Source organism: Sceloporus occidentalis, unplaced genomic scaffold (assembly GCF_023333645.1).
Source record: "Sceloporus occidentalis isolate IW3139 unplaced genomic scaffold, rSceOcc1.0.p SCAF_6, whole genome shotgun sequence".
NCBI lineage: Eukaryota > Metazoa > Chordata > Lepidosauria > Squamata > Phrynosomatidae > Sceloporus > Sceloporus occidentalis.
In genome coordinates, this window is record NW_028316986.1 from 113,577,520 (window position 1) to 113,597,776 (window position 20,257).

At 39.4% G+C, this 20,257-nt stretch overlaps 1 protein-coding gene across 2 annotated transcripts in view; it reads left to right on the forward strand.

Moving 5' to 3' along the window:
- The window catches only part of LOC149311278 (protein MMS22-like), a 103,187-nt gene that overhangs the window by 58,491 nt on the left and 24,439 nt on the right, over positions 1-20,257 (forward strand). For both annotated transcript variants that reach the window (XM_089530699.1, XM_089530700.1), the window contains exons 16-20: positions 13,036-13,226; positions 14,674-14,824; positions 16,426-16,568; positions 17,654-17,796; positions 18,791-18,950. In XM_089530699.1, coding sequence (XP_089386825.1) covers positions 13,036-13,226; positions 14,674-14,824; positions 16,426-16,568; positions 17,654-17,796; positions 18,791-18,950 — 788 coding nt within the window. The remainder of the gene's footprint in view (positions 1-13,035; positions 13,227-14,673; positions 14,825-16,425; positions 16,569-17,653; positions 17,797-18,790; positions 18,951-20,257) is intronic.

Sequence of the window (20,257 nt, forward strand, 5' to 3'; positions counted from 1 at the left end):
AAGAACTGTGAATTACTGCATGTAAAAGACATTTCAAGGTTTGTTGCATGAACACGTATGTGCGCTTAAGAGCATGTACAGACAGACGAAAATAAAACTGCTTCAGGTCACTTTGGAGGTATGCTGTTTCAATGATGCATGTGTCCTAAGAGGCCAGAAGCTGGGCCAGTGCCTTAGTTTGTTCCTTCATTTTTTTCTAGACTTGGAAGATATTTTTTATCCTAAAATACTGCAAACCATGAAAACAATTAGCAGCAAGAGGAACAGTGAGCGAATAAGAGTCAAGTGTGCAAGACTCACTTGAAACAGCTGCCCTTCCTTAAAGTGAAAGTGGTTGCCCTGCAATCATAAGGCTGCTGATGAATTTAGAAATCCATTGATTTCTCTGCCTCTGTGCAGATTATATGCAGACTTGCTTCAAGGAGAAGAATGTATGAAATGTTTGCCTCATCCAGCAAACACATCCTGCAGTAATACTGCTGCTTCCTCCGTGGTTTTTCCCCCATTGATCCTGTAGAGTGAAAGGACAGGAGGATCAGCTCAGGTCTAAATGAGATTACAGCTGGTTCGGCAGCTTATCTGGTCTAATGCCAACTAGTGTGGCTTTGCACGTCCTAAGGGGTTTACAACAGAAACTGTTTATTGAGTATCATCGGTTTACTCAACACAAGCAGGCTAATCCTTCCCAGCCACAGCATGTTGTAGGATTTTGTGTGAAGCCAAACCAAAAGCTGGTGCAGGCCGAGCCTCCAGAGCCCTTTCTCTCGCTTCATATTGATTCCCCACCCCACCTTCTTTTTAGATACATTAAAAGTCAGGGGGAGGGAAAAAAAAGAATAAAACCAAAACCCAGCCCTATTGTGAGCAAAAGGTTAATCTGACCTAAAATCTTACAAAAGCATTTATTAACCCTAGAAGGGATAGAAGCCTTTCTTTGCATTTCCACTCAGGCTTAGCCCTCCCATCCCCACCTCCACTACTCTTTTCTTTGCCCTGTTCTTCCCTCCCTGCTCCAATTTCCAGGAACAAGATAAGAAAAACAGCTTAGACATTTAATAATGGGAAGGCTTGCGGTTTCTCATCCAGCAGCTGGTACCCTTCTAAATACTCAATAAAGGAGGGGTTTTTTTTTTAATTGATAGAACAGCTTCAGTTTTGACTGCCTTCACTTATCAAAGCAACTAATACCACCGTTGGGAGTAACAATGCATCTCTCTCAGTTGACTTCAGGGTTTGCTAGTCTTCCACCCACCCATCTTTTCACTGATTCCATTTTCACAATCTTGTTGGTTATTAATTTGGCCAGATTGCTAAAATCCAGGCTACATTCAATGGCTTCTACATTCTACATTAAATGACTGCATGTGCCTTCAAGTCACCTGCCAACTTAAGGTGACCCCATGAATTTCATAGTGTTTCCTTAGGCAAAGCTATTCAGAGGGATACTCGGTACTCAGTTTTGCCAGTTCTGTCCTCTGAAATATAGCTTATGGTACCTGATATTGATTGGTGGTTTCCCAGCTAATTACTTACCAGAGCTGACCCTGCTTAGCTTTCAAGATCAAATGGAATCTTTGTGCCTTTAGGCATTTCAGGCATAAGTGACACACAACATTTATTCTGACATGTGGTCAAATTGGCTTCAATTTATGACAGCCCTGTGTATGAGAACCTTCCAAAAAAAATTCTTGATATTAACAGCCCTGCTCAGGTTTTGGACACTCAGGACCTTAACTTCATTTACTGAGTCAATCCATCTTTCTCTTTTCCTACCACTTTCCCTGGCATTAGCATCTTTTCCTTGGAGACAAATGTTCTCGTGATGTGACCAAAGTCAAGTGGTTTTAGTTTAATAATTTTAGCTTTTAGCGAGAATTCTCATGTAGGTGTGATTTGCTCTGAGGCTTATTTATTTCTCCTTTTGACCATCCATGGTATCTGTAAGACCCTTCCTCTAGCACCACATTTCAAATGAACCAAGGTTTCTGTCAGTTTTTTCATTATTTAGCTTGCACATCTGCACATAAAAATTGGAAATACCATGTTATTGATGATTATAACTTTGGTGTTCAATTATGCATGTTTACACTTGAGAATTTTATCTATTTCCTTCATAGTTGGCTTTCCAAGTTAGCCTTCCAAGACCTATTCTTCTGATTTCATCATAACAGAGTGGTTGATATCTGAGCCAAAATATAAAATATCTCAATGTCTTCATCATCAGCTTTAAAGTTGTGCGACATTTCTTGCATACTATAAAAAAAAGGTGGGTAGATGGGCTCCTACTATCTGCTTGTTCAGAGAGCCTTCTGTCCCACTGGTATATTTATAGAAGCATATTGGACAGACTGGAAGTTGCATCTTATTTCAACAATTGCAAATCATGTACACCTGAGGCCAGGAAGCAAGGTTATGAATTCCAGAGCAAGTTGTGTGCTATCCATAGCTTTGTCCTTCCAACACTTTGCCAAGGGTTCTGCCCTTTCTCCCAGCTCCAGTATTTAGCATTTGAGGCAATTGCCTTATTCTTCCTCCTCTAGAGCTAGCCTTGACTGGACATGTGCTAAAGAGGACAGGGATGATCCCATAACCTTTAGGATCAAATACAAGGGTCATCTTTTCTGTTATTTGCTCCTAAAGAAACCAGTGTATGCCTGCTTCTCTAGGGCTGATGCCAAACTGATTATGCCTGATGCAGCCAAAAGACAAGTTAGGTAAACTTGGGTTATAATAGTAGTGGTGATGGAATCTTGTTCTTCCTTTTAGGCAGCAAAATGTCATGATCCAGATTTTAGGCTACACGAGAGGGCAATCAAAGGTTGGAATGTTCCTCTAAATGTACTCTTGTACAGAGAAAAACAATATGATAGAAAGAAGGGAACAGCTGAGCTACCATGCTGTCTCCCCAGATTTTTATTTACCCCTACAGTAATCTAGAAAGATGGGCAAACACAATCCTAGCACCTAAAGTCTAGGGGAAGTTCTGCTACATTATCCTACTAATTTTATCAACTACTAAGTAAGGCTAGCAAAGATTTATACATCAATTTATTTTGGAGTGGTTTAGTTCCTACATTCTGCCTTGGTGAGGTAGATAAAAGTGAGAAGTACCGGTAATATGTTTGACAGCATTTCGGATTAGGCATGGGAAAAGCAGGTTATCCATCTCATCCCTGTGTGTGTGTGTAAAATTCCTGTGTGAATATTTGAAAGATATAAAAAAGTAGCGTGAAATGGATTCTGCTAAAAATGACGATCATCCTGAACATGAAGCACACCCATAACCTAATGGACAGGTTGTGTTCATGTTTAAAATGTAATATTTATACAGTTGCCTCTGTTTTATCAAATGGGTCTGGTAAGGCAGTAGGTTTCGCTTGTATGATAATGAATGTTTAGCACATTTGGCAATAAAAGCTGTTGGCAGTGTTTGCTAAAGTTCTTTGTTAAATCATTTGAATGGTGCAAATCAAAGTGTTTTTAGTCACTGTGAGATGTTTCACCTACCTATTGCTTCCCTCTATGCACAGGTCACTAAATGAATTACATTCACAGTTTTACAGCTTAGCTGGTGTTGTAACTTGTTAAATTGATGCCCAGTGGTGGTGGAACTCATAAAACATTTTCCTGTTAATGTGACCAGGCAGAGTTCACATTGTTGATGGCGGCTTTGATCTCATAAACCATCAGTTCATGGGGTGTGTGTATGTATTTTTTTAAAGTGTGTCTCGGAACTGCTGATACAGGTTTAGGAAGCCTACTGTTGTCCCTGAATGACAGAAAATTAGCTTTGCTGCTATTGCTGGCTGTTGAGAACAATTGTTATGTAAGGAATGGTTGAAACCTTTGAAATAGCACTTGTTAAAATAAAAGAGATATTATGTGAACAAATTATTTTCTTCTACTAAAGCAGAGTACAGTGTGCCCTTGCTTTACGTGGGGGATCCATTCTGGACTCCCCCGTGTAAAGCAAATTCCACGTATGCTCGAGCTCCATTTAAATGAATGGGACTTGTGCACGTGGCGGTGTGGCATAGGCACACATCCCATTACTCCTATGGGACGCGCCACCCCTTCCTCCCCACGCGGCTTTCAGCATATGCTGAAAGCCCCGTAAAATGCACCCACATATGACGTGGGCGCACTGTACATCTAACCTTAGTACATACACGCTTGTGCGAGCACACAACATTTAACAATATGTTCCATGTTTCTTACTGGTTTTTCATGTATGAAGCCTAAATAGTCTGGAATGTTCTCTTCCTTTTTCTTGGTTCAGTATCATTGTACATATTCATCTACAGTGGTCTACTGTGGCTTTCCAGATGTTTTGGAGCTGAAGATCTCATCATCTCTTGTCAGTGGCTATGTCATTAGGTCTGATGATAATTGTAGGCAACCCTTAATCTAAAGCTGTCTGTAACACTTCTCTCTATATTGTTTTTGCAAACTGTTCCTTCACTAGAATGGCATTCTGTGTCTTTTGTTGGTCGCTCAGGGTGCATGGATGTTGGCTAGTTTCCAGTTAGCCGAAGGTTTAACACTTCGGTTCAGGGACAACTTCACATTGATGTTCAGGGATTGTAAAAGACAACACTCACTTGGTGGGGATCCCTGGTCAAGAAAACATGTGGAAATTAGCAGATACTTCAGGTTAGAGGCTTTATAAGCATGGCAACTCAAGGTGCGAGCAAGCTGTTTCAAATGATGGGAGATAAGGTAGGAGCATTTGCTTGCCATTTCCTTGGAAAAGCATGGTTGAGGCTGGATAAAAGATCTAGACTCTCATTTTCCCTTATGGTCATTAGAGAACCAGATTTCCAACTTCACCATGAGTAGAATAGGGGCATGTTCTATGATTGTTCTGTTCTTCTTTAACTCCTTATGCTATGCTGGGGGTGGGACGGCTGCCCTTTGTATATATCATGCATTTCAGATGTAATATAGTATGAAGATCTCCCTAAAAGACCTGCTCTTTTCCACCCCATGATGTGTGCCTGCAAGCTCAGTTTGTGCTTGTGAAGTTTCCCATTTCCTGCGAAAGGTCTCCAGGAGACCCGGAAATAGTGAGGCAAAATACACTCTTTGGTGCCATCCAGCCCTGTAGCTGATTATTGGGGTGCCTCAAAGGAGAGGGTATGGTGGTGATGGTGGTGGCAGCGGCTGCTAGTGAAGAGTTATTTTAAATTCTCTTTAAAACCTGAGTGGGGTTCCCCTCTCCCACACATGGATGGGAGGCAGGAGGCAAACCTTCAATATCTTCTTGTCATCATTTCTTTAAATTCCCAAAAGCACCAATTGTTGTTCTCCAAAACAAAACAAAAGCAGGGTTGGGAAGAAGGGGGAAAAAACAAGCCAAAAATATAAAAACATTTTGTAGAATTAAAAAAAAACCCTCTTTGTGTGTACGTTTGTTTGTTTAAACCACCTTTTTGCATTAATGTGTAGGGTTACATGGAAATAATAATAATAATAATAATAATAATAATAATAATAATAATAATTTTTTTTTATCTCCCGCTTTTCCCTTTGGATCGGATATAGCACTAAATCAGAAAATTAAGTAGCAAAAAGCACTTCAGATGTTATAGCCACTAGCTTAAATAATAGTTGTTCTTTAAAATGTGTTCTTCTAAAGTGAGTTGGTTTCGTTGAACTTAAATTAATTGAAGGATTTGGTTTTGGGTGGTATTTCTCGTACCATAAAATAAAGTGATTAAAAAAAAAAATCTGACACTGGATACTGATCCAACAGTGAAGAACTGACCATAAACTGTTCAAGTTGAAATGCTTAAATTCAGTCATTATTGTTCCAGTAAGAGGATTGGAAAATAGTAATAATAGCCAGGCATAAAATATGAATAATCCATTTAAAAAGCCAGGAGTGTTTTTTAAAGGTAATTTGATTTAAACTATGGTTTAAATCAACCTGGTTTAAACCAGCTAACCCCATACAAAAGAGTCAGAAAGAAAGAAAAAGGGGTCAAATTAATAGAGATGTGATGAAAGGGAGCAAAGCGGCATAGGATAAGGGGAATGGAATGGATGGTGACATGCAGAAATAAATACACGAGACCCTGCTGCAACACAAACACATAGGGAGTTGTTTAACAAGGTGTCCCATATTCCCCCTGGCAGAGGAAACATTATCTGCCCCCCCCCCCCATCTGCACTAGTACAAAAGGCAGGGCGGAATATACATGTACCCTAGGATGCCCTCCAGAGCTAGTTTTCAGGTGGTGCTGAGGCTGCTGGGGGAGAGAGAAGGGAAAGCAAAAAGTACACAGTTCTAGTGCAATTTTAGATTCCAGCCATTTATTTGTAAACATGTTATTTGGATAACTCAGATTTTAAAAACACAGGTCTATCGTTCTTATTCTAGCCTTGATTATATATTGACTAAACCTGTTTTGTACCTTTTGGTAATGATCTGTTGGGTTTAATGCCAACCTAGTACTTTGAAAGCATGTAAAAGTGCAAATAGACAAATAGGTACCACTTTGGTGGGAAGGTAACAGTGTTCTGTGCAGTAATGCTGGCCACATGACCACCAGAGTCGTTTTTGACAATGCTGGCTCTTTGGCTTAATAATGGAGATGAGCACCGCCCCCTACAGTCAGACATGACTTGACAAACTTGTCAAAGGGCAAACCTTTACGTTTAAGAAATAATGAAGCCTTATAAGTTTTCATTGTACTACAAGTCTCAGGAGTCATCACTATTGGCTATCCTGGCTAGGGCTTCTGGGAGCTTCAGTCCAACAATATCTGGACGGCTATAGGATTCCTACCTTTGGTCTGAACCCATCTGCCTGTTTGTCAAATGCATCTTGATGAATTCACTAAATATCGAAAGTTTTTAAAAAAAAGATTTTAGGGGAAAAATTGTGTATCATGTCTACCAAACAAAACCATGTTCAATATGATGATAATATGGCTCTGACTCACATTGTCTCCTGATCTGTACTTTTTTTGTAATAAATAAACAAGGTGAATGAGGAAGAAAATAGTGATCTCTTTGCAGACAAGATCCAAAGGCTACAGATACCAATACCTTTTGAAAACAACACCTTTTCCTTGTATCCTCTCATACCCCCTGAAAAAATATCTTTCCTGAAGGTTGGAAAAACCTGTAGAATGAAGTCCAGTGCACTTTAAGAGTTTGAAATGTAACTTTTGAAAACCCTTGTGCATATCTTCTGAGGCATAGGGCTCTTGGGATGTGTGCTTTCTTTCCATATCCATTTTTTTAAAAAGACTGTCAGCCTGTAAAAACGCTAAATGGATGAGTATTAAATAACTTTTAATAGTTGTACTAGAGGAACAAGGAAGAACAGAACATCATTACTGTATTATGATAACTCAGGGGCCAAACAGATGGCCCATAAAGGACACCTCCAGGGTGTCATTGGCACATGGTGTTTACATACTGCATGTCACAATGACGGCTTGAAGCCACCTAGAACCAGGTAGCCACCCAGATATGGGCGGCTTCAAGATGCGCCAGTTGTGCGGTGTTTATACAGCACATGCCACTGGAGCGTCTTGAAGCTGGCTTCAAGGTGCAGTGGGGCATGAAAAGCCGGCTTTTTGCCAACTGAAAAAGGAGTGGGATCTTATCTGCTCTTTTTTCGACCAGCTTCAAGATGGATCAGCTTTATTCAGAATCCAAACACTCAGTCTCAGTGTGGCGTGTTTTCGCCATGGCTCCAATACATCTTCAGAAAGTGCAACTTCAGGCTGCCCCTTCTTGCTGATCTGTTTTGCCCCTCATTCACATTTTGAGATGATACTTTGTATTTACCTTTTAAGTCATTACTTTTTTGTTAATGTAGTTAATTAATCCTTCTTCATAAAGTGCTGTCCTAGGATATCAGACTTGCATTGTATTCTGTGGCTTAAAAATAAGGGAATGAAAATTGAAAGTTAAGTAAGAAACATATATACAGTCACCCCTCCGTTTTTGCAGACTTGAAGTCCACGTCCCTTGCCCATTCGTGGGCGGCAAATAGAGGGGGACAAAATGGGACATGTGTTGCCATTCAAGCCAGTGGGGCTTGAATATAGGCGAATTTCCATTTTCACCACGGGTCCAGAATGGATCCCCTGCGAAAACGGAGGGGTGACGGTAGTCTCTCCATCCTACACATGCACACCCCTACTCAGGATGCATTGAATGGATGATGTTTATGGAAACCCTACCTTGTAAAAATCTTTTTGCATGTAGGAAGCTCCATTTGTCAGGCATAAAGTCATCCCTGGAAAGCTGAAGGTCAAACTAAAAGTGATGTTAATAATACTACAGGTTGAGTCTCCTGTATCCAAAATCCAAAATACTCCAAAAACCAAAACTTTTCTCATGTGTGTCTGAAATAGTGACACCTTGGCTTTCTGATTGGTCAGTGTACATAACTTTGTTCAGTGGACAAATTTACTTTAAAATATTGTATAAAATTCCCTCCAGATTATGAGTATACGGCATATATGAAACATAAATTAATTTTGTGTTCAGACTTGGGCCCCATCTCCAAGATGTCTCATTATGTATATACATAGAAATGCAGATATTCCAAAATGAAAAAAAAGAAGAATGAAACACTTCTGGTCCCGAGCATTTCAGACAAGGGAGAGTCAAACTGTGTTGTAATCACTTTGGTCTTGGTTCTTTTATGCAACAAGGAGATCATCCTCTTCTGTATGTAATACGTTTGCAAAATCTTGTCCGGCAGAACTGTTTAGGGTGGTGAGGGAACTAATAGTAATGCCATCTACACAGAACCCTCTACTTAACCCGACAACAGACTGCTGTGATGCACTGAACAACTATTTTGCTGATAAAATCCCTCAAATAAGAGCTGACTTGGATGCCAGGGTTGGAACAAAAACAACTGATGAGGTGTCCAGGAAACCCGTTTGTGAGATTAAAATGGATCAGTTTGAGCTTGTAAATGCTGATGACATGGACAAGATCCTTGGAAAGTGAGGAAGATGACATGCCCCCTCAATCCCTGCCCATCATGGCTGGCCGACCAGGGGGGTGATGCCTTGATGGCACTTCTTAGATGTGTCATCAATGAATCCCTTAGGGAAGGTTATGTACCATCCTCCTTGAAGGAAGTGGTCGTTAGACCGCGCCTGAAAAAACCTTCCCTTGACCCCCAAATATGAAAAATTATAGGCCTGTTTCCCATTTGCCATTTTTGAGCAAGGTGATCGAGAGGGCTGTTTTCAGCTCCAAGCGGTCTTGGAGGAAGCCGATTATCTAGATCCATTTCAAACTGGCTTCAGAATGGGATATGGGGTGGAGACTGTTATGGTCGCCTTAACTGATGACCTTCGTCTAGGCATCGACAGAGGAAGCATGACTGTTGGTACTTCTAGACCTCTCAGTGGCATTCGATACAATAGATCATGGCATCCTCTTGGAACACCTGAGAGTTAGGAATTGGGGGCACTGCGTAGCAGTGGTTCCATTCCTTCCTCTCGGGCAAGTTCCAGAGGGTGATGCTTGAGGATAATTGTTCCTCAAAAACGGAGCTTAATTGTGGTGTTCCTCAGGGCACCATCCTGTCCCCAATGCTATTGAATGTATACATGAAGGTGCTGGGAGAGATCATCCGGAGGCATGGGATGAGGTGTTATCAGTACGCTGATGACACCCAAATATATTTCTCCATGTCTTGGGCATCAGCGATGATGACAGATGGCATTTCTCCCCTCAGTCAATGTCTGGAGGCAGTAGTCGGCTGTATGAGGGGAAACAAGGTCAAACTGAATCCAGACAAAACAGGTATTTACAGTAGGGACCCCTAAACCAGATGTTGAGTTGCAACCTCCAGTCCTAGAGGGGCTCAAGCTCTCCTCAAAGGACTGTGTTCACAGTCTGGGGGTGTTTCTTGATCCGTCATTTCAGATGACAAATCAAGTAAATGTGACAGTCAAGAGCACCTGTTATCAGCTTCGGCTGATACACCAGCTGCACCCTTTCCTGGACCTAGGAGACCGGGAAGCTGTAGTACGTGCACTGGCCACCTCACGAGTCAATTTTTGTAATGTGCTCTATACGGGGCTACCCTTGTGCTTAGTCTGGAAACTCCAACTGGTACAGAACATAGCAGCCAGACTGGTCACCAGAACATCTAGGAGTGACCATATAACACCAATACTGAAGTCACTCCACTGGCTGCTCATTGGTTTCCAGGCGCAGTACAAGGTGTTGGTTATTACCTTTAAAGCCCTACATGGCTTGAGTCCGACTTATTTAAGGGATCACCAACTTCCATATAATCCGCCCCGTACACTCAGGTCCTCTGGGAGGAATCTGTTGCAACCCTTAAAGACTAAGTTAGTTGCTATCTCCCAGAGGACTTTTTCTGCAACTGCTCCCAGTTTGTGGAATGGCCTGCCGGACAAGATCCGTCAAATCACCAACTTAGACACTTTTAAGAAAGCTGTCAAAACAGATTTCTTTTGGCAGGCCTTTCTGGAATAAAGTACTTGACCATACAACGACCACTCTCATATATCAGGCATACCTTGGTTGATGTTATGACTCTGCCCATCATTATTAGATTTTATTGTTTACTTATGTAATTTTAATCTTAACTTGTCTCATTATTTCTTATGGGGGGATATTGTGTATATTATTGTATGATTTTAAATGTTCACCGCTTTGATTGTTTTTACAAAAAGCCAGATACAAATAAAAGTTTTATTATTATTTTATTATTATTAAAATAAAGGCCTAAATCCAATTGTTAGACTCAATAAAGTTAACTCAACTTGATAAGCCAACACCTAGGTAAATTACATTGATTCAGGGGCCTAGTCTGGTTAGGATGAACAATTGGATTTACACTTTAAATTGCAGCTGCAGATAAAAGATTACCATCAGAGGTAAATAATGATGGGGAGGTATTTTCAGCAGGGTTGTGAAATGACTTGATAGCTGCCTTCTCAAACACCCCTGATGGCTGCTATTTAAAATTTAAGAATTAGACATGTTAACTGTGAGTGCACAATTAACATCATGTCTCATTTGGTGTTCACTCTTCTCTTTCAGCCAGGAGAGTTTCAGATAAATAGGCCATGAAATATATCATCAGTGATGGAAGTGAAGCAGAGGAAGGAAAATGTGATGGAGTCTCCCTTCTCCCTTTACCTCATTCCCTTTACAAATGATCATGGGTTGTGAAGATAAGGCAGACTAAATATTCTTGACAATATTGATATACAACCTACCCTCAATATGCTCTGAGTCTTTATCCACAGATTGAACCATCCATGACTTCAAAATATTCCATATATGCATACACACACACACACACACACTAGCCCCGGCAAGTCCACAGTCTTGAAATCCGCTGACTTGAAAATATGCGGAGGGGTGACTGCCATTAACCGTAATGGGGCACATGGGGCTTGAATATGCACGAGGTTTGGAACTCGTGGGGGGTCCAGAACACATCCCCCACAAGTTCCAAAGGGCAACTGTTATATATTCCAAAAAACAAACTTTGATTTTGCCATTTTATATAAGTGACACCATTTTTATATACCATTATATTTAATGGGACTTGAGCCTCCATGGATTTTATTCTCCACAGGGAGGTGGTCCTGGAACCAAACCTCAGTGAATATCAAGGGCTCACTATAGTTGTTGTCAAGGAAGTTGTCTGAGAAGGAAGGAAAAACACCCTAAGAATTAACAGGATCAATGCAAAAGAATTTTAAAATGGTTATTAGCTTTCATTTTAATTTTAAATATTCCTGACTAGTCAAGATGTCATTCATTGGTTATGGCCTGCCAGCAAAATTAGGCTTATGAGACTTCTGACTGTCCTAGTTAAGTGCCATTGTCTTATAAATACCGTGACTCTGACTTTCCACTGCTGTTTATAGAATTTAATAAAGTAAATGTAATAGTACTGTCTGTGCCTTTAATCTGCAGACTCAATTGAGTTGACCAGGAGATAAATAGGACCAGGAATGATAGCACGTTGGTACAGATTGTTTTTAATAAGCATGTTGTTTAGTTGATCATTCGAGAGCAGTAATGCCTCCTATCCTAACCTGCCAGACAAATTTATTAATGTTTCTTGCCCCTCCTCCTGCTCATTTCTCTAAGAATGTTGATTCCCAGCAGACACATCTCTATTGAACCCTTAGAAAGTCACAAGTTCCAAATTAGATAAAGTAGTTGAAAATTGAGTATGTTATTGAATTCATGCCACACTCTTTCTGGTGAAGGCTGACCTTGTTTATACTTGTACCTTTGGACCTTCCCTATGGTAACATCAGCACTGCCCCTACCAGTAGGCAGAAGATTTGAGTTGTAAAAGGGCTGCACATTTTTAATTATTTAATTTGCTGTTGCTGTTTATTTTGCTGCCAGAGATTGGCAGAAATCTTGGTGGGATGCACTGTCTTACTTCTCAAAACAGTTTGGTTGGCTTCATCCCTTGATTTGGATGTATGGTACCTTTGCTGTTTTGCTTCTGGCAGCAAAGTGTCCTGGGCATTAGTGTCAATCCCATAATGTCAGAGAGAAATGTTAACTGTTTTGTGTGTATGTGTGTATACTAAATCTTTAAAATAAACTTTGATGAGAAATGAACTGCAGAAACTAATCTGTAGTTATATTTCTGTGTCTGCTCCAATTCCTGCATTCCTTGCATACAAAATTAACAAATTAGAGGATATCTGGCTTAGGACCATAAACAGACTTATTTGCCAGTTGATAAATGTACACATTCATTTTAGAGCTGCCTGTTTCTCATTTAGGTTTGACACATTAAGAGGTGCATAATTAATGGTTGACATTAGTAATTAACATTAACTTTATGGTGCTTAATATGCCATAATTTATCCATCAAATAACTGGTATGCACAAATGTCTTTGCATCAAGGTTTTAATTATAGAAAATGATCTTTCAGTTCTCCAGTTGGCAAAGTGAAAAGAAACCGCATTTGTCCTTCTGAGGAATTCAGAACCCCAAGATCACTGAATGCTAATGTTGTTTTTATTTCTCCTTAGGACTGTGCGCAAACACTTAAGCCAAGGGCTGCCATTAGGGAATACAGGACCAAATGCTCAGCCAGCATCAGTGGCGAAAGAGCACCACCTGGCTGTTGCCAGAGCTCTCTGGAGAAATTTCTTTCCATACCTGAAGAGTCAACGAATGTTGCAAACTCCTCCTCCTCCTCAGCTTGCAGACGCAGCTGCAGGTTTGTGCTACTCCATGCTATCCTTTCCTATGACCTAGAGTAGAACTCAACTACAGATGATGGTGTTCTTATTGGCATGTTCAGCGTTTGTGCATATATGTTCATTTTGTGTGCATGGACAAATGTATGTGTGTGCACACATACCTCTTATTGAAATGCCATGAAGCACTCACCTTATTAATAGGGTGCCTCTAGCTCTACAACTTGAGTGGCACTTTTCTCCTCTGGTATCATTTGTTAAATTTGAAATGTGAGCTATAATCTTAGACAAGGTTAATGGTTGACGCTTCATCATATTAAATGTGATGCATATTCTCTGAGCTTAAATGAGTTTATTCATAGCTCTTCTGCTTCTACTCCCTCCTCCATGTTTCTCTTGGATTATAATAACATTCCTTTTATGAATATTTTTCTGCACATATATCTAACATTACAAATGTGTGGTTTATATGTTATGGTTTTGAAACACACACATAACACCTGTATTCTGGAATATTACACTGCAGGAAAGTCACTCAAAATCCTAGCAGATCCTTGACATTTGTGGATTTTTGCCCAGCTGATCCAGTCCCTTCTATTTGGATACAATATCATTTCTTCCATGCAATTCATATATCTTAAAACTGGATATTTCAATTTGACAAGGCTTGTATCTTGCTATAATAGCACACTGAATCTATTTAAATAATATTTGGGAAAAGACAGATTTGAATTTAAATGAATTTTACTCCAACATGAATTAAGAACAGTTTATGAGCTCTCAAAGATCCGGTCAATAATGGAAATGAAGACAGACCCCTTGAACTTCAGCAGCTTTGCAATAATTAAAATATAATGGTAATAGAAAAGAATGTTGTAGAAAGGAAATGCTTTTCTTAGAAAACAGGCATGAGACTAAGGCAGGAATCTGTTACTCTTGTTTTTAAAATGTGTTCTTTGCTTTTTGTTTGAGTATTTTTTTAAAAAAAACAACAATTGATTAAATCAGCATAATAGGTAAAATCCACATTAATAATGTGGAGATGTACATGAGAATTCAGAGGAATGAGGTAGAAGTTGAAGCAACCTATTATTAAAATTAAATATGTATTTGTTACATATTATGAAACAATCCAGTGTTTTAAAATGACTTTTGGGGTGCATCTACACTGTAGAAATAATACAGTGTGACACCATTGTAATGGCCATGGCTCCAGAATCCTGGGATTTGTAGTTTTGTGAGGCACCAACACTCTTTGTCTGGCAAGGCCAAAGACCTTGTAGAACTACAAATCGCAGGATTCCATAGGATTGAGTTACAGCACTTAAATTGGTGTCAACTGCATTATTTCTCCAGTGTAGACACACTCTTGGTTGAGTTCTCTCTCTTATAACAGATGCTATTTGTTACAATACTTTTGCCCTGAATCTGTCCTCCCCCCACTTTTTTTTTAAATAAAACAATCAGGTTTTACTTTGCTGGCTTTGGATTTGCCCAGCGCATGTCCATCAGAACTTCAGCCTCAGCCAGTTTTGTCAATGATGCAGTTGTTTGGATGGGACGATATGGTTTGCCCCAAGCTGGTTTCAAGATTTCTAAGTCATTTAATACAGAACAGGTGAGCAAAGTAAACTCTTTGGGGAAGAAGAGAAGGCATTTTGCTTGTCTTCTGTATCATTCATTAATCAAGGGAGTTTTCATTGCAGCGTTTTTCTGCAGATTTTACCTGTATTGCTTTTGAAAGAATTGTTAGAAATGTGATTGAGTGATTCTTTTTAATTGCTGTCTTTGTTCAGGATTTATAGAACTGCTTCGGTTCATGCAGCAGGCTTCCAGTAGCCTAAAGAAATTCTTGACTTTTCCTTATATTAACACCCATGCAGGTTGTGACCTGCATGATTTTTAAATAAAGAAAGAAGTGAGTTTGTTATTTAAAAAGATTATCTTTTATATTTAGAAGAGTGGATATGTTAAGAAGAAGTCAGGCAATTTTGATACAAAAAAATTCTCAAACTATCAAATACTTGAGTATAGGAAGTCTTCTTTTAAATTAAATCCAGAACCCAATATCATCATTTCTCACTCCTTTTCTTTGAATCGTTATGATATGTGTGAATATAAAACTGTCATTATGTTTCTTTCATATGATCCTGAGCAACAAGAGGTATGTTTACTTTGGTCTAAATTGGGTATAGGATGGGAATTGTGTAGCCTTCCAGATGTTGCTGGACTGCAACTCTCATCAGCCTCTAGCCAGCATAGTCAGTGATAAGGAATGATGGAAGTTGCAGTTCTAACAACTTCTAAGGGCAGCACAATTCTCAGCCCCAATCTAAATCAGACTAGAGTGTCAAATGGCATTACTGGAGTGGAGGGTGGGCAATAGCCTTTTCTTCAATAGTGCAATAAGGCCCAATCCTCTCTGTGTTCATACCAGTTTTTTTCTACATATGCTTATTTTGAAATTTACCATATTTTCCGGCGTATAAGACGACTGAGCGTATAAGACGGCCCCCCAACTTTTCCAATTAAAATATAGAGTTTGGGATATATTCGTCGTATAAGACTACCCCTCTTCCAACACACACCAAATAAAAATTTTAAAAAATCATATTCGATTTCAATATGGTAATTTTAATTCAAATGCTTATGACATGCAGGTACTTAGCAGGAAAACTTGTTTTATACAAAGCCTACTTGGATTGGTCAGCTCTCCCTGCCTGCCCAGCCCTCCGTGTCTCCAAGATTTTCTTCTACCGTACTTGTATATTGCCGCCCTTGCTGCTTTCACATGGTCACCACATAGGGAGGGTATGTGGCCGCGGCTGTTTTTTAGCTCTCCCACCATATGCGGTGACCGCAGATTCTCCAGTCCGGCTCGGAAGTTTCAGCACCCGCCCTATAAGATGACACCCGGCATATAAGACAACCCCCAACTTTTGAGAAAATTTTCCTGGGTTAAAAAGTAGTCTTATATGCCAGAAAATACAGTATTTCCATTTGGTTTCTCAACTACTTGACATACTAAAGTTACATTGTGCATATAGGTGAAAGTATAGGAGAAAGTGTGACCAGTCTGGGAAACCAATATGACATTCTGTGCCATTGTTCCTTCCTAGAAATGGCAATTGCAGGTTATATATGAAAGCATATGGGAAATGGTGTTGGGAAAAGACAACTTGTTTATCTACTGAATTTGCTATTTCCTCTTTTCTGCAGTGCACTGTCTGAAACTCTTACTGGTATGGGTCATGTGTCCTTCCAAGCCTTGTTGGTACACTCTTGGTTTCGATGTGTTTTGCAAATGTTTATTGATCAACCTCCTCATACTTCAGTCAGGATAGATGCTGAGCAAACAGCAGGTAAGTATCTTTCTTCAATAAGTGAGGAGGAGGAGTTATGACTTTATATTGAAGCAGGGAGCTGTTTGACGACATTTTATTTATTCATTTATTTATTAAAATATTTGTATCCTGCCCTCTACCTAGAGATCTCAAGGCAGCATATACAGTGGACCCTTGTTATACACTGGGGTTTGGTTCCAAGATCCCCCATGTATAACAAAATCTGTGGATGCTCAAGTCTCATTAAATATAATGACATAGCAAAATTAAAAAAATGGAAAATCAAGGTTTGATATTTGATATTTATACTTTTTTTAACATTTTCAAACCATGGGTGCTTGAATCCGTTTATAAAAAAAAATCTGTGTATAAGAAGGGCCGACTGTAATATATCGCATACAAAAAGTCAGTTATTCGCTTTTTCTTTTTTGTATAATTACCCTTCTTTTTCTTTATCATAATGGTTTACTTGACCAGTAAATAATGAGTGCTTTAGTGTTATTTTTTTTTAAATAAAAAGATACTTGCTCCTTTATTTGAAAACAAAGAAAAAACTATTGGCAAGCTATATTTCCAAGTGGAAAAACATTAATTCAGAAAAAAAAAACACTACAGGAGTATTTTGTTAGGCACTAAAAATAAATGCCCAGTTCTGTACTTTGACTCACCAGATTATTCTGATTATTCTCATTCTACCTACAAGCAAGACCAGGGAATTTTACCTCTTAAACCACACTGCTTGTGAATAGAACAGTACAGTTGAAACCTCTGAAAGGTTAGCTAAATACACTGAGTTATTTTGACCAAGAATTCTCAGACTGGTATTAGTCTCAATGACTAGTTTGACACCAGCAGTGGGTAAGTTGATCCAAATTTGTCCATTGACCTAGTATTTATTTTTTCTAATATTGAACTAATTAAGTCTCAGGAGCTGATGATTTTCCTCTGGAGGTACATGTTTGGTATATGCTTATTATCTTTATTGCCATCATATGATTCTCAAGTTATTTCTCATTGTATAGTTTGGCTTTATACTCCTTGCACACAGGAGCTTACTGTGAAGCCATATCAAATTTTTCCATCTTCTGTTTCATAACAAATAGAGAAGAATCATGTGGAGCAACTTGCTGAACTCACAAGATTGATACTTAAGCTACCAGAAATAGGATCTATCTTCTCAAATGCTCGTGTTGATGAGTCCATCTACAGGCAAGATCCCAAAGATGCTGCTATTCAGTTCATTAAGGTATAGTTGTTTTTATGAATTAGGCATGAAATTCTTTGCTAATTTTGTTTTCAAAAGAAGCAAGACATGGTTTTAGCAATTTCCTTCCCATTGCAAGAGAATCTTTAAAAACTGTATAGTTTGTGGTAACTATTTGCAGCTCAGAACCTATTCTGCACAAAATGCTCATGTAGTATTTTTTTATGCAGGAAACAATATTTTCTGTACAAGAAATAACATTCTGAATTGTCTAATTAAGGTTATTCTAAACCACTTTATGATATGGAGTGGGATAGAAATGTTGTACATACATGCATACATAGTTGTTTGCCTTCATTTTGGGGGGAGGAGACTTATGGTGACCTTAAGACAAACCGGCCACAGGGTTTTCCTGGCAAAAAAATTTCAGAGAGGGCTAGCCTTAGCCTCTCTCTGAAGCTGAGAGTGTGTGACTTGCCCAAAGTCACACAGTAGATTTCCATGGCTGAGCAGGGATTCAAACCCTGGCCTCCATAGTTGTAGTCCACCACTCAAACAACTACACCATGCTGGCTCTCACAACATATTTATTTATTTGCATACCTACATAAACATGGACTTTATTTCATAAGGCAAGAAGACCCAAAGGTTTACACAGAATAGGTCCCCAACTGCAGCATTTTCTGTGCAGGAAACAACATTTTCTGAGCTGAAAATAATACTTCTGAGAGAGAAAAAAACACATATTTTCTGCACAGGAAATGTTTTCTGCAACAAAAAAGCCACATGAATGTTGAATGGAATAAATCCTCAACTGCAGAGATTCTCATCTGTCCAGGATTCTCCTCATCAGGATTTCCCAACACTCAAGGAATGTTTGTCAAATATTTTCAAATATTCTTTCTGTCCCTATGATATATACAATTTTAAAGTGCTCAGATGATAATTTTTAAAACAAAATTTGTTTCTGGTTTTACTGTTAAAGAAGTATTGCTCTCCACTTCTTCTTTTTTATCCATCCCTCTTCATTTCTCAGGCCTTTGGAAAAAACTATAGTGGTCTTCAAACACTAGCTGAAAAATCAACCATGGTGACAAAGGCTCTAGAATATATTGGTGATGTATTAAAACATGTAAAACCTTACTTAATGAGGAAAGGACCTGCAGAAGGATTCCATCTCACCTACAGGATTATAGGTAATCACCATGGGCAATCTTCAACTTCACAGTTTAGTAAAAAAAAAAATTCTGTATAGAAGAGAAATAAGCCTATAGAGAATTTTGAGAGTCATTCCTCCCCCCTCCCCCCCCCCCCATTCTGTTTCTGTCATAATAGTTTCATGTGGCTATACTCAGAAGCCAATATAATACCAAGCAGGAATTTTTTCCTTGGAAGAGTTTTCATGAAACGTCTTACACAGAGTATTTCCAGTTGCATATTTGGAGCCACCATAGCTTTGAAATGTTACTTTCTTTTGAATTGCACCTCACAGAATCTCACAGTAACTTGGGCAATTCTTATGTTGTAATCTAAAAGATGTCTTACCACCCATTTCTTAAGTGACAGTGTCTCATCAGTAAAGTAATCCAAATAGCACATTATCAGTTTGAAAACTCTGTCTTTCATTAAGTAAAATAAGAACAAAAAGATTCAGTATTTGCCTTTGGGAGTCATTTTTGTTTGTGCTGATGCTTGGCCCCATCACGCCAGAACTGCAGCATGGAAGAGGAGGACAAGAAGCTATTCTTTCTTGCCATGCTCTCCTCTATCACAAATTCACCTGAAGATACACACCCCTATGCTTCCACTTGTGTATTCTTAATGTGAGTATATTCACAAACAAATACACGGGACAAAATTTCATTACATGTACAGTGCCCCTGTGATCCAAATTTCACACACACACAACATCAAGGCCCATTGTAACCATCCTGAGTGGATTCTTCTTTAGGAAGTTTGCAGGTCTGTTTTCTAAAGGCCCTGCTGAACCACAGTTTATTTTTTAAAGGTAGTCAAGAACCCAACTACCTGATAGACTTCTGCCTTCTGAACTTTTGCCCCCAAACATGTCATCCACCCTGATCTTTGGGAAAGATCTTAACTCTCACCCGAGGAGTCCCATTCAGATGTGGCAAAATTTGGGGACATGCAAGTTGTTCCAGACCAACCCACCCCCCAGTACCAAAAACTGTGAGATCTGAGGTCCCATTGTTCCCAATGGCAGTGCGTACAAGTGGCCACACCACCATTAGAGACAGCCCCTGTTGTTACAAATGGCAGAGTGTGCACACAGACACACTGTTATTAGGGACAACGGGACTTCAGGTAAACCCTCATTGTCAGGAGACAACAAGAGCTTACCTGGAATCCCATTGTTCCTAATGGTGCTGTGGCCATGTGCACACGCCACCATTGGGGACAATGGGGGCTTGCCATCTGCAGATGCTTAAATCCGCAGGTGGCAAGCCCACAGATAATGAGGCCCCACTGTACCTCATCAAAC